Genomic DNA, 12,917 nt, shown 5'->3' with positions numbered 1-12,917 from the left:
TTCAAAAATAGCTAAAGTATAACATGATGCTAAAAACAGCAAAAGGGGTTCCTGTCCTGAATGGGTTTAATCCTGCCATGCCGTTCATTATACTCATCATATAGCCTACATTATCTTTATAACGCCATCGGCATACTTTCTCATCAACATAATAGACTACAATACCTGGTCTTACCTGTCTGACTGCCACATGCCTGCAGTATACAGTGGATAGCTTCTCCATGTTCAGTGTTGGGCAGTATCTAGTTATTAGTATATTACTGTAATTTTACTTTTCCCAGTAACGAGTAGTGTATGGTATTATTCTGCCAAAACAATAATATTATGCTGTACTTATTTACTTTGTAAAATCACACCCTTGTGAAGTGAGTGGTGCAACTCCGTGTGGGGGTCCCCAGGGGAGGGGGATATTATGAACCACAGGAACGCACCCAGGGTGCCGGCCCGATTCCGGCGAGCCGCCCCGCGTCCGAAACGGTTGAGAAATGAAAGTTACCGTGTGGAGGTCCCTCTACTGTTCTGTACTGTCACTGTACTGTACCGGCACACCCAAAATCACCATATATATTACAGTTAATATGTGCGTGTGTGTTTGTGTGTGTGTTAGGTTGCGCACAGGTGGTGAAAAACAACCATGCTGTTTTCGTGCTCAGACGCATTATGTATACAGGTTTGAACTGTCAAGAACATGTTCATGTATACTCAATCACCCAATAAAACAATAAAACAATATTGTAAAATATGTCTGCACAGGGGGGCTGAGGGAACATAATAGGATCTACAAAGAATCGAAGAAATGTGAAAATAGACGATCTACAAGCTCACAATGCACCGTGATGCAATGCATTGTGAGGTTTTAGATCGGCTATTTTCAGTTTTTGAAATGGGGTTTAAGTGATGTAGCCCATTTTTTGTAGTATTAGGTTTCCAAGTCTCAGCTGAAACGTTTGTAAACCCCTGGCCTAGTATGTTCCCTAATGTTTACTTTTCCACCCTGGTTCTTGTTAAATGACATAACTGATATTTATCTGTTGTTGATGAGCATACATTTTGCGCTGGCTATGCCGGTGGGCTGGTTATCTGCAGCCTACCATGCTGTGTAGATACTGAAGAGTTAAATAAATCTACCTTGAGGTTACGATATTCCAACAATGTGAACAGTGTGACTTTCTTTTTTTTTTGAAGGATTGGGTTACATCTGGGACAACACTTTGAAAAGGGGTGGTTCACTTTTGAGTTGTAAGTTGTGTATCAATAGTCAGTGAGTTTCACATTGCGATTTGTGCTCTATCACTAGTCACTGGGTTTAAGGATGAGGGCTTGCAGTGCTTTGCAGTTTTTCCTTTTCGGTCTGTGTGAGGCTGCCAACATTAACTTTCAGTTGAGCATCGAGAACCAAGGAACAGCAAGCGAAAACACAGAGTTGAGCATCGACAACAAAACCATAGAGTTGAGCATCGATCATAAGAGCATCGAGGTGGTATTCCCAGTTTTCCCACCTCCCACCGTCCCTAGCACCGTGGAACTCTCACCTACCACCGTGGGAGCAAGTGAAATATGTTCAGGTAAATGGTAAATAGTGCATTTACATAGCGCTTTTATCCAAAGCTTTACATAGATAGATTTTAAATAGTGGATCTCCAATTTAGGGAATAATGTTCCTATGCAGACCAATGACTTAATTTAATGTTGTATGAGCATTGAGCCGTGGCTCAACCTATGGGGATAAATCTACTCTCACCATCTCTGACTGCAGTAAAACAAATAGCCAGAAAGATTTGCACCTCGGAGCACAGGTCTCCTCCAGGACAGGTAGTAGAAGTAAATCTTAGCGAATGAAGGATGAAGCATGGAAATCTGTTGGACAAGCAGACAGATCCGTCTTGATGATGACTTAATTTCACCCACCTTTTTACTTGTAAAACGGTGATGTGACAATAAAGATGATTCTGATATGTTTGGACAAAATCTGAGTAATAGCAAAAAACATTCCAAGTAAAAATTGGCCTCCTGGTGTCGCTATAACAGGACAATGTGAGAGTGGCATTTTTTCCTCTGCCTAATGGGAATGTGTGTGCAAAGTTCCATGCAACTGGACGCAGTGTTCATGATTTGTGTGTTGTGATTGTTTTGTGATGCACAACCTATGAAAAACGCCTTGGATAAATGAACCATTTACCACGCCTGTCATTTCCACTTTTCAGAGTCAGTTTGCACTTCACACACTTCAGATTCGGATTTACACTTGACGGTGGTGTGTATTATTACATGTCTACTGAGGTGAAAACCTGGAATGAGAGCAGACAATTCTGTAGAAGCAAACAATCACACCTGATAATCGTAAAGAGTGAAGAAAAAGAGGTACATTATTGTGTATGCGTACATACGTGCATGCAAGCGTGCATGTTATTATTGTTGTTGTTGTTGTTGTTGTACAGATGTACTTCAGTAACCTCCTGCTTTTCTGTCCAGGACCTTCTTAAAATAATTGTTAACAACAACAAGCATGGATTGTGGATTGGTTTGAGTCACAATGATGTACAAGGAATCTGGAAGTGGGTGGATGGACCACACCAACGTAAGACTTTACCTTCATTCTTCCTTCATTTATGCTCATGTAATAGTGTGTATTCATTTTTGTCAATGAAAATATCAACCTGAACCAACCAACCAATCATAACTACATTTCACATATTTCATCTTTACTATACTTTTTAAATGTTATAAAATACAGAACTACCGCACTGTCACCAAGACAATTTTTACCGTCTATTGCACTAGCCACTATTCATTTGTATCTAACATCTTAGAATATAGTTTAAGGTCATTCTCTGAAAAGAATTCAGTAACATTATGAAGTACATCTCAATGACATCACAAAGATGTACTTCATAATGTTACTGATTTTTTTCAGAGCTCCAGTTCTAGGCAACACAGAATGGGGAGGACTTTATTTTTAATTATTTCCACACAGAATCTCTCTCTCTCTCATATATATTCTCTCATATTTATATATATATATATATATATATATATATATATATATATATATATATATAGGCACTAGGTGAGATAAAACAAACATGAACAATTAATGCAACAACAACAGAAGTGCAATAAACAAACAAACAAAAAAATAAGACTCAAACATTAAGTGCGGTGAGTATACTGTATATCCTACAGTACATGTAGTGTAAAATGTATTAAAGATGGAGTGCCACCATATTTTTCCACCCTAAAACATGATCTTCAGGTATTATTACAATATAAGGGGGAAGAACTTTTCCAAAAAGTGTACAGTATTTGTTAAAATCATGCTTTTATGTGGACACGCCCACCAGTTCATTAAGTATGCCTGGTTTGCCTGGTGGGTGGTGATGGGTGGTGATCCACCTGAACTGAAGCCGCACCCACAGCTGTAGTTGTATGATAAAGGGGGAGGGGTTAGGGGAGGGGCTGATAGTGTGGTGTCACTAATCACTATATTACTGTTTACTTCATTGGCCTGTTTGACTATCAAGGGTTTAGCCTCCAGGAAGAAACCCTAAATACAAAGTCAATACACCATTGCACATAAAAACAACTCCAGGGTGTCTAATGAAGTACTGTCACCTCATAGACACATGAAAAACTGGAAAAATACAAAAATTGTGGCACTCCATCTTTAAATGTTCCGACCTCTGCAGGTAGTGGGGACCTGGTGAGCCTAATGGCAATCATGAAGACTGTGGTGCATACAATTACCATACCTACGGATGGGACGACAGAACATGTTCGGTGGCTCTCGTTTTAGTGTGTGAAAGAGTTGTGTAGTGAAATCATCACTGTCCCGACTTGCGTGGTGTGATGTGATACGTCACAATGTGTTACACAGCATGTCATTGATTCTGTGCTTTGGGAATTGTAGCTGTATATTCATCTTTAATTTTCTTTTTTCTTTTTTTTCATTGTGCAACGCACTATGCTTTTGTTACAAGGGTCATCATGTCCATACACAGACAACTGGCAAGACTTGTCCATGTTCGTGGGAAATATTTGATAAGAAATAGAAACAACAAATTGTTTAATTAGACCCGATTATTGAAATCAGAATACTGTATGTATACAATCAGAACAGACTCCAGTCTCCAGGTTTTCTGCCGAATTACTAGAATACTAGAAGAATATAATATAGAAAAAATATTTAGACCATATCCAAGGTCATACCTACTGTAGTAACAATGGATGCCAAATTTTAATTACTTCCTTTGAACGAAAACATGATGCCTGATGAAGTGTCAAGTGTCGTGTCGAGCATGAATAAAAATGAAGATTGATTTCATTCACCTGGTTTATTCCCATTGCTGGGCATTCCTCCAAACACAGCTGATGTTGATTACAGAACTACTCCGTTTTTAAATCTCATTCAAGATGACATCCAGACAGGGCATTACGACCTAGCTCTATGTGCTTCTGTTATTATAGTCTATTAATGCCAGTGTTGGAAAAGTTACTCAAAAATGACAATTTTAAGTAATATATTACTTTATATACTACTCCCTGCCAAAAGTAACTTGTAGCCAGGGAGTCACAGGCCCAAAAGCTCAACGGTTAAAGATTAACATGTGATGTCATGACATACTTTTAATTTGTGTTTTTTCTATTCACTTCGTCATTAAGGTCCACAGAATTGAAAAGAAGCAGCTTGGACTCCTCATGCATAGAAGGAGGCATGAGGTCAGTCCGCTGCCCCCCCAGGTTGGCAGAGGAAGTGTAGCGCCCAGGATTACATTAGATAATTGGCACTGGGTGAAAAGAAAACTGGGTTACAAAATCGTGGGATAAAAAAAAAAAAAAAAAAAAGAAAAAAGTCCACAGAATGAGAGGTTTGCTTTGCCGGAAATATCGCAAAAAAAAATGTTATGGGCATTTTTGTATACCACACCATATACAACCATTATAAGGCAACATTTTGTTTTCCGTGCAAAACTAATACTTGGAATGGATTCAGAATCCACATGTCACATGCTACTTAAAGTAGGATGAACTTTTGCCTTATAATGGTTGTCTATGGTGTGATATACAAAAACGCGTACAAAAATGTCCATAACTTTTTTCGCGATATTTCCGGCTTAGCAGACCTCTCATTCTGTGGACCCTAATGACCAAATGAATAGAAAAAACAAATTAAAAGTATGTCATGAGGCCCAGGCGGTGGCGTAACCGTCTGGGCACCCGACTGGTAATCCAGTCGCAGTGTGCCGCGGGTTCGACTCCCGAGCCCGACACGGCCTTTACCCCATCTCTCTCCCGTTTCCTGTCAGCCTACTGTCTGTCCCTTCAAAAAACCAATAAAAGGCGTAAGCCGCAAAAAATATCTTAAAAAAAAAAAAAAGTATGTCATGACATCAAAGGTCCCTCTCAGATTTTTGGTGCTGGCCCCCCGGGTATTGTTATTACTTTACTTTTTTGTCTGGCCACACGTATTTGCATCTTTTGTCCCCAAAAGTAATTTTCATGTTTACGTCTCTCGTAGTCTGACTCGAGTATCACACTACCCAGTTTGTTCAACGGTTTAATGCCCGTCCTTCGGCCTCTGATAATTCACACGTACAGACAAGGGCGCATTGTTTCCATATCCGAATTTTCAGAAGCATGCAAAGCAACTCGATCCCAACCCAGTCTACCATTATAAACACAAACACAAACATTCCTCAAAATGTGAAAGTAATTAGTTATATTACTAGTTACTGAAAAACGGTAATAATATTACTTTAATAAATTACTTTAGTTACTTTCCAACAGTGATTTTTACTGCATTTTTTGTAATCTCTTGAATATAAATAACTTTGAGCTGCATGTGTTGTATGAAACATATACAAATAAAGTGTCTTGGTTCAGAAGCCTTGTCCTTCATTGGTGTTACTTGTTTTGAATCATTGTCCTCCAGTGGTGTTAGGGCAGATTCATACTCCTATTTTAGAGCCGAATAAAAGTCGGTTCGGCTCTGTAGAGCCTACAATGTGACGTCATTTGAGGTTCGGGGGGGCGGGTACCGTCCTAAAGTCGGCTCTTCGGTGCTACTGAAAATTTCTGACGAGCCGAAATAATTTCGGCACTACAGCGCAGAAACAGCGGTAAAATAGGAGTATGAATCGGCCCTTACTCAGCTCCACCCCCTGTTCTGATTGGTTGACATTTGGTAGTTCTTCTCTTTGCCATACATTTTAACCTGCTTGTCATAGATAGTTGAAAGTCCTTGTCCTTCACTGGAGCTAATTAGCTCCGCCCAAATGTGGACAGAGGTGCAAACTGCAAAGGCAGACATTGCTGCTTTAATACAGCTTTAATTATTTTAATTGTTACATTTCTGATTTCTTTATTTTCACAATTTAACCATACATCAAACATCACATAAGTCATTGGAAATGAAAGGGTCTCCCCTTTAGCCACACAAACTATCCTGTAAAGGCCTATTCATAGTCTGGATTTACGGTGGTGAGGTGAACACCGCTCCGGTGGTGAGCTGACCACCGGAGCTGAAATAACATTGAGCGGTGGTGAGTAAAAACAGAGAGATAAGGGCTGGAGTGGTGGTGGTGGTTTGCTCTTCACCGCGGCTCGTGACGTCATGTTGTAGTTCGGTGGTCACCTCACCACCGAAAATCCAGACTATGTATGAGCCTTAAAGGGTTATAGGGGTTACAGTAGGTGTAAAGGTGTGAATTTAACTTCATGAATAGACGTATAGGGGTGTATGTGACAAACCGACAAACCAACAGTCCGGTATTATTACAGGTATTATTATTAGAGGTATTACAGGTATTGACACCCTACCGAAAACCCAAACCCATGGAATGTGATGTATGATGATGTATATATATTATTGAGCCTACCATGATGATTATGATAAGAGCGTCAGGCATGTCCAAATATGGAGTCTATGCAGATGTCAGATGTCATCACATATTTGTGATGTCAGAACAGGCCAGCTCCTGGCCAGGTTGCTATAGTTCAAAGAACTTAGAGTGCAGTCTGGGAACATGGGCCTCCATATTTGGGCAAGACGGACCCGAAACTCCATATTTGGGCATGGCTGACAGTGTCCGACAATGGCTGGATGTCAAGGCAAGCCAGCTAAAAACTGGAATGCACAGCAGTATCGACCACAGACCTCGATCTTCCGTGGGTTTTCACCAAGTACCATAGGGACGGTTTACAAACCTTCACCGCCGTCAAGAGAAACGGTTGTGGCCTGATATTGAAAGATAAACCTTGTAATTACTATTCTGGTACTCACACACACAACACTAATTCCTGGATTGTACAGGCAGACATCATTGGTGGTTAAGTTCCTTGCTGTCATCTTCAGCGGGGTTAATTCCCAGTCAACTAGTTTTTATGAGGCGAAATCTTCTGGCCTAAACACAACTTCTACACCGACCTCGTCACTGGCCATGTACATGTATAACGACATCTTCAAGGAAGGCGGGAGTTCCCAGTCTATACTGTACTCTTCACAGATCATGTATGACGGTAGTTTGATCCATGAGCTGCTTCCAGCCCTGAAAGGAGTGACGTGCCAGCCTACACTGTCCCCATCACAGGTCATGAATACTGAAAGCTTTGACAATAAACCGCCGGTCCTGGAAGGAGTAGTGAGGCCCGCCCAGTCTACGATACTGTCCTCGTCACAGGAGGTAATCTATAGCGGCAGCATTGACAATGAACAGCCACTGCTCATGGAAGGAAGAGAGGGGTCCCAGTCTACATTGTTCTCTTCACAGTCCATGTATGGTGGCACCTTTGATGAACCGTTGGCGCTCCTAAAAGGACCGACGTCCCAGTACACACCATCCTCCTCAGAGGCCATCTATAGTGGCAGCTTCGACGCAGGGTCCCAGTCTCCCCAGACTCTTCCCCAGGTCTTCTCCTGTTCTGAGTGTACGTATGCCTTCACGTCTCAGGTCCTATTCCAAAAGCACATGAAGAGGAGCCACAACCTCTACTGCCCGATAACGGACAAACACAAGCTTGTCCACACCGAACAGAAAAAACCCTACTACTGCAAACAGTGCGGCAAGAGTTTCAGGCTGTCAAGCCACCTGAAGAACCATCAGCGGCTTCACACCGGAGACAAACCGTTCCAATGCAAACACTGTGACAAGAGTTTCACCGAGATAGGTGGACTGCGGCGGCACCAGCGGGTCCACACTGGAGAACAACCCTTCCGGTGTAAGCAGTGTGACAAGGGTTTCAACGATTTGGGGAACATGAAGAGACATCAACGCATCCACACTGGAGAAAAACCTTTCCACTGTCTACACTGTGACAAGAGCTTCAACAGCTCGTCTAACCTCAAGAAACACCAGCGCCTCCACACGGGAGAGAAGCCCTTTCACTGTCAACACTGTGACAAGTATTTCAATGAGTTGGCTCACATGAGGAGACACCAGCGTCTCTGTAGGAGCCATTAGGATGGTGACTTATTAGTTGGCATATTATTTTTTGGTGGCGGGGCTTTGGATTGACAGCACTGGGTGTGTATTTAGAGGGTGACTCAGGTGCAGTAATCAGCCACAGGACTAGGACACAGGGATATGGAGCACACTATCTCTTAACAGCAGCAGCCAGAAGCATGAGGACAAAATAACATTGCTACATATTATCACTGGTATGTTCATCTCATCTGTCAATAAACACAGAAACTGAGCTCTATGACTGGACATCCATCCGTCTATAATGTTTCTGTGTGCATTGCTGTGTACGATCACTCCTACCACCTGTGAAGTAACGTGCAACAAAGATTGGAAGGTGAACGATTGCCGTTACAGTCTCCATACTGGAGAAAAGTCCTCTTTGTAGTTCTGAATGTTGAGAGTTAATAAGTAATGTAATCTCTTTTGCTTTATTTACTGTTTGCAGCACCTTTGTTGTGTCCAAAGAAGATTTGGTCTGTGGGGCTAAATCTTGTGAACCACTGGACCGATCAGCGCCAAATGTGTTCAACCCCGTCTGTTTGTCTGTCAGGGGATAAACCGTTCTCAAAGTTCTTGTGCAGTTCGTGCACGTTGTCAATAGGGCCTTAGTCCATGGAAGAACCTTTATTTAAAAAAAAGTCCCACATGGTGTGTGTGTGTATTAGGAGTGTAACAATATAGTAACTGCATCGAAAAATAGATTTTAATTTAAAATATCAAACTATAATTGATATGTAAACAGCAATACCGTATTGTATCATTTGACTTTGTGTCGTATCGTTTTGCAATGGAAATAATCTGTATCGGATCATTTTGCAATGTAAATAATCAATTTAAGTGCATTGTATTTAGCAATTTTAATTGCTATTTTTTTAATAAAAATAAAAATAATAATAATACATTGATTTACTTTTCCATTCCATCTAACTTGGTCTATCAATACATGTGTGTATTCTCTGTGTTCATGTCAAGGCGTGTGTTCAAATACATGTGTACAATATGACCATCTATTTGCCAGAGAATCACTGTGTTTACTTATTTATATCCATAATAAATCGTTCCCTTAAAAAACCTGCACTATCCACAAGTTTCAAACATATTTAATGTATTTGCTAAATAGTTACTGTATCGTTTTCAAATCATTGAATCATATTGTATCGCCATAATGAACCAATATCGTCCATAGTCAACCATGTATATTGTGATACATCAATTAATCGCTGTTAAAATGTATCGTTACACCCCTAGTGTGTATATACTGTATCATGTAACGATGATGTGCAGACTAACCAACACCAACTCCTGGAGTGCTGCCCTCCCCATCCTCTCTTTATACTATATTATGGAATCTCTGTGTGTCTGTCACACAAAAGTCACCCTGTGCCTGGGTATAACTCATCATCCGGCACGGTGTGTCTCACATGTGCAGAGCCAAACTGTAATCCAGACAGAAAGAATGCAAAGAACCACGAATATCTGTACGTGGGAGATTTAATTAATTCTGCTGGAAAGATTGATGCTTGCTGCCAGTACGTAAAACTCAAATTGTACTAGGGCAATAATTCTCACACATGCCCTTTGGTTATTTAATACCTGTCAGTGTACAGTGCAGTACCCACTAGAGTACTGTATGACGCAAGTATACTATGATTTATATTAATGATGACATCAGGGATCTCCATATATGGGCATAAAAGGATACAGACACACAGATACAGTACCAATGTTGTTTTTTTCCAATTTAAAATTTCAAAATTGTATGAATGCATTATTGATTTGTATATTTCTGCTAAACACATGAAACTTTGTCAGCTAAAATGAAACAAGAACTATTTAAATACAACAAATATTACAAGAGCTTGGGACTTTTGACTCAAAGGCTTTCAGCTTTCAAGAAGAAACATGAAAATAAATGTGAGTATTATAACCACACCTTGTCTATTAAGTAATGTTAACTCCATAGACACATACAAAACAGAAAAAGTACAAACATCACGGAACTCCATCTTTAAATACACCCATGGGGTCCTTATCAGTCCATCAGCCAATGCTGATCTGGGATGTTTTAATTGTCACTTCAATGACATAATTGACCTGAGTAGTGCCTGGAAAGATGTTAGCTTCCACCTTGAGAACCACAGTGATTCAGAGGGCTGAGTCACTGGCTCTCCTTGTCCAGGTACTCCAGGTCAGGGGCATCCAACCTCTGCTCCTGGTTCCGGTTCTTTGTGAACTCCTTCAGCAACTCCATGAGCTCTCCTTGGTAAACATCAGGAGTGGGCTGGGCCTCCGTGGCCCAGTAGTAGATGTCCCAGTCGTTGCTGGGCTCGTTGATCAACCTGTCATATTGCAGCAGCTGGGTCTCTGTCATTGTGTCCAAGTGGCGTTCTGCAAAAAGGCTGAGCAGAATGCAGTTCTCCAACATGCCCCTCTTGCGACTCTCATAGAGCAAGCGGCGTCTCTTGATGTCAATGGACTCTCCTTTCTTTTCCTCCCATGGGGGAAAAGAGACCTGACTCAGGTCGACCTTGGTTCCCCTGGGTGTCTCTCTGTGATAAGCATGATGACATAATTGACCCGAGTAGTGCCCGGAAAACATCCTCTCAGTCACTGTTGGCCTCCATGGTGCCCAACATGCCATTTTAGGAACCCTATTCGCTAAGAGAGCCGACAGCATCTTAAAAACCTCTCTTGTAAATGTAACCGTTTTGTTGCCGCACCGCATTTCTCCCCTTATTACATGTCTCTCCTTATTCGTATATTGGTGACATCATCGCTGATGTCACTGGACCAAACCAACTGAAGGCAATTTCATTTGCGGATATCTGCCGATCGGCAACCACGCTAATAAAGAACACCGTTATTGTGCCCTCATATGATTGGACAATATACGGTGACAATATACAGTGACATCACAATATGTGTATATGTCCTGCCCTTTTCTGATTGGACAATATTCTGGTAGAGATGGTTTATTAGTTATTGGTCAAGGAAATTTCCATCTACAGGAGATAACGTAATTTAATTAATCTTTGACTGGAAAATTAAAGGGATTTTTTCCTGCTGTTTTTTCTCGGTAGCTCAACCCCGTAGTCAACCCCGCTTGCGTGGAGATAACTAACTGCTTGCGTGAGTGGAGTCGTCGTGATTTTCGCAGGTTTTCTCCCGGCAACCATGTCTGTATCGATGATCATTAAGTGGTGCGGTCAAGAGTATTCCATCAGCTCTCTGTCGGAGGAGGACACCGTCATGGATCTCAAACAGTCCATTAAGAGCGTGACCGGAGTGCTGCCCGAGAGACAGAAGCTGTTGGGACTAAAGGTCCACGGGAAGCTAGCGGAGGACGAGGTGAAGCTGGGCTCCCTGAAGCTGAAGCCCAACACCAAGATCATGATGATGGGAACCAGAGAGGAGAGCCTGGGAGACATTTTGGCCCCACCGCCGGAGAACACGGACGCGGCGGTGGTGAACGACTTTGATATTGAGGAGGAGGTCATGGACATAGAGAAGAGAGAGGAGAACCTGGCTAAAATCACACGTAGAGTGAAGGACTACAAGGTGGTCGAGAAGAACCCGCCCAGAGAGGGCAAGAGACTGCTGGTACTGGACGTGGACTACACGCTGTTCGATCACAAGTCGTGCGCAGAGACGGGCCAGGAACTGATGAGGCCGTTCCTCCACGAGTTTCTGACCTCGGCCTACGACGACTATGACATCGTCATCTGGTCCGCAACAGGCATGAAGTGGATTGATGCCAAAATGAAGGAGCTGGGAGTGACGGCCAACCCCAACTACAAGATTGCGTTCATGCTGGACAGTGCGGCCATGATCACTGTACACACTCCAAAGAAAGGGGTATTGGACGTGAAACCTCTGGGGGTGATCTGGGGTAAGTACGGCGAGTTCTACAGCAGGAAGAACACCATCATGTTTGACGACATCAGACGCAACTTCCTCATGAACCCACAGAACGGCCTGAAGATCCGTCCCTTTATGAATGCTCATTTGAACAGAGAGAAGGACAGCGAGTTGTTTAACCTGGCCCAATACCTCAAAGAGATAGCCAAACTGGACGACTTCACTGGTCTCAACCACAAACACTGGGAGAAGTTCTTATCTAAGAAGCACCATCATTAAGGGAGGTTTATTTTCGAAGGCCTATGCCCGGCCAGCTTTGTGTGTTTGTGTTACCAAATTTGTGATGATTTGATTGGCTGAGCACGGAATGTGATGTATGATGATAAGAGCACGAGTGTGATTTTTGAGGGTCGCCAGCCCCTCCTATGTCCAGCTTTTAATGCATGTTCACAAACTTTGTCCTAAACAAACAATTTGACGTCATAGCGTAAAAGCATATTTGTATTAGGCTGTAATTGTAGTTTCGGAAAACAAAAGTTGTCTTACCTACTGTAGGCCCAGATTAACGCTCAGTCTTTAGGGGCTGGAGACGAGAGAATT

At 42.0% G+C, this 12,917-nt stretch overlaps 2 protein-coding genes across 2 annotated transcripts; one reads left to right on the top strand and one right to left on the bottom strand.

Annotated features, from left to right (window-relative positions):
- Positions 1-10,617: 10,617 nt before the first annotated feature.
- On the bottom strand, positions 10,618-11,058 carry LOC310877765 (succinate dehydrogenase assembly factor 2, mitochondrial-like; the record flags this gene model as incomplete). The annotated part of the gene is made up of 1 exon (XM_083791714.1): positions 10,618-11,058. One exon carries the CDS (start codon positions 11,056-11,058, stop codon positions 10,618-10,620), a length of 441 nt encoding a protein of 146 aa, XP_083647840.1.
- Positions 11,059-11,633: 575 nt separating this feature from the next.
- Positions 11,634-12,596, top strand: LOC310878154 (ubiquitin-like domain-containing CTD phosphatase 1; the record flags this gene model as incomplete). The annotated part of the gene is made up of 1 exon (XM_083792307.1): positions 11,634-12,596. One exon carries the CDS (start codon positions 11,634-11,636, stop codon positions 12,594-12,596), a length of 963 nt encoding a protein of 320 aa, XP_083648433.1.
- Between the last annotated feature and the right edge of the window lie 321 nt (positions 12,597-12,917).

This window comes from Protomyctophum parallelum (assembly GCF_964188405.1).
Source record: "Protomyctophum parallelum genome assembly, chromosome: 20".
In the NCBI taxonomy this organism is placed as follows: domain Eukaryota; kingdom Metazoa; phylum Chordata; class Actinopteri; order Myctophiformes; family Myctophidae; genus Protomyctophum; species Protomyctophum parallelum.
This window is presented reverse-complemented; position numbering and strand designations above follow the sequence as displayed.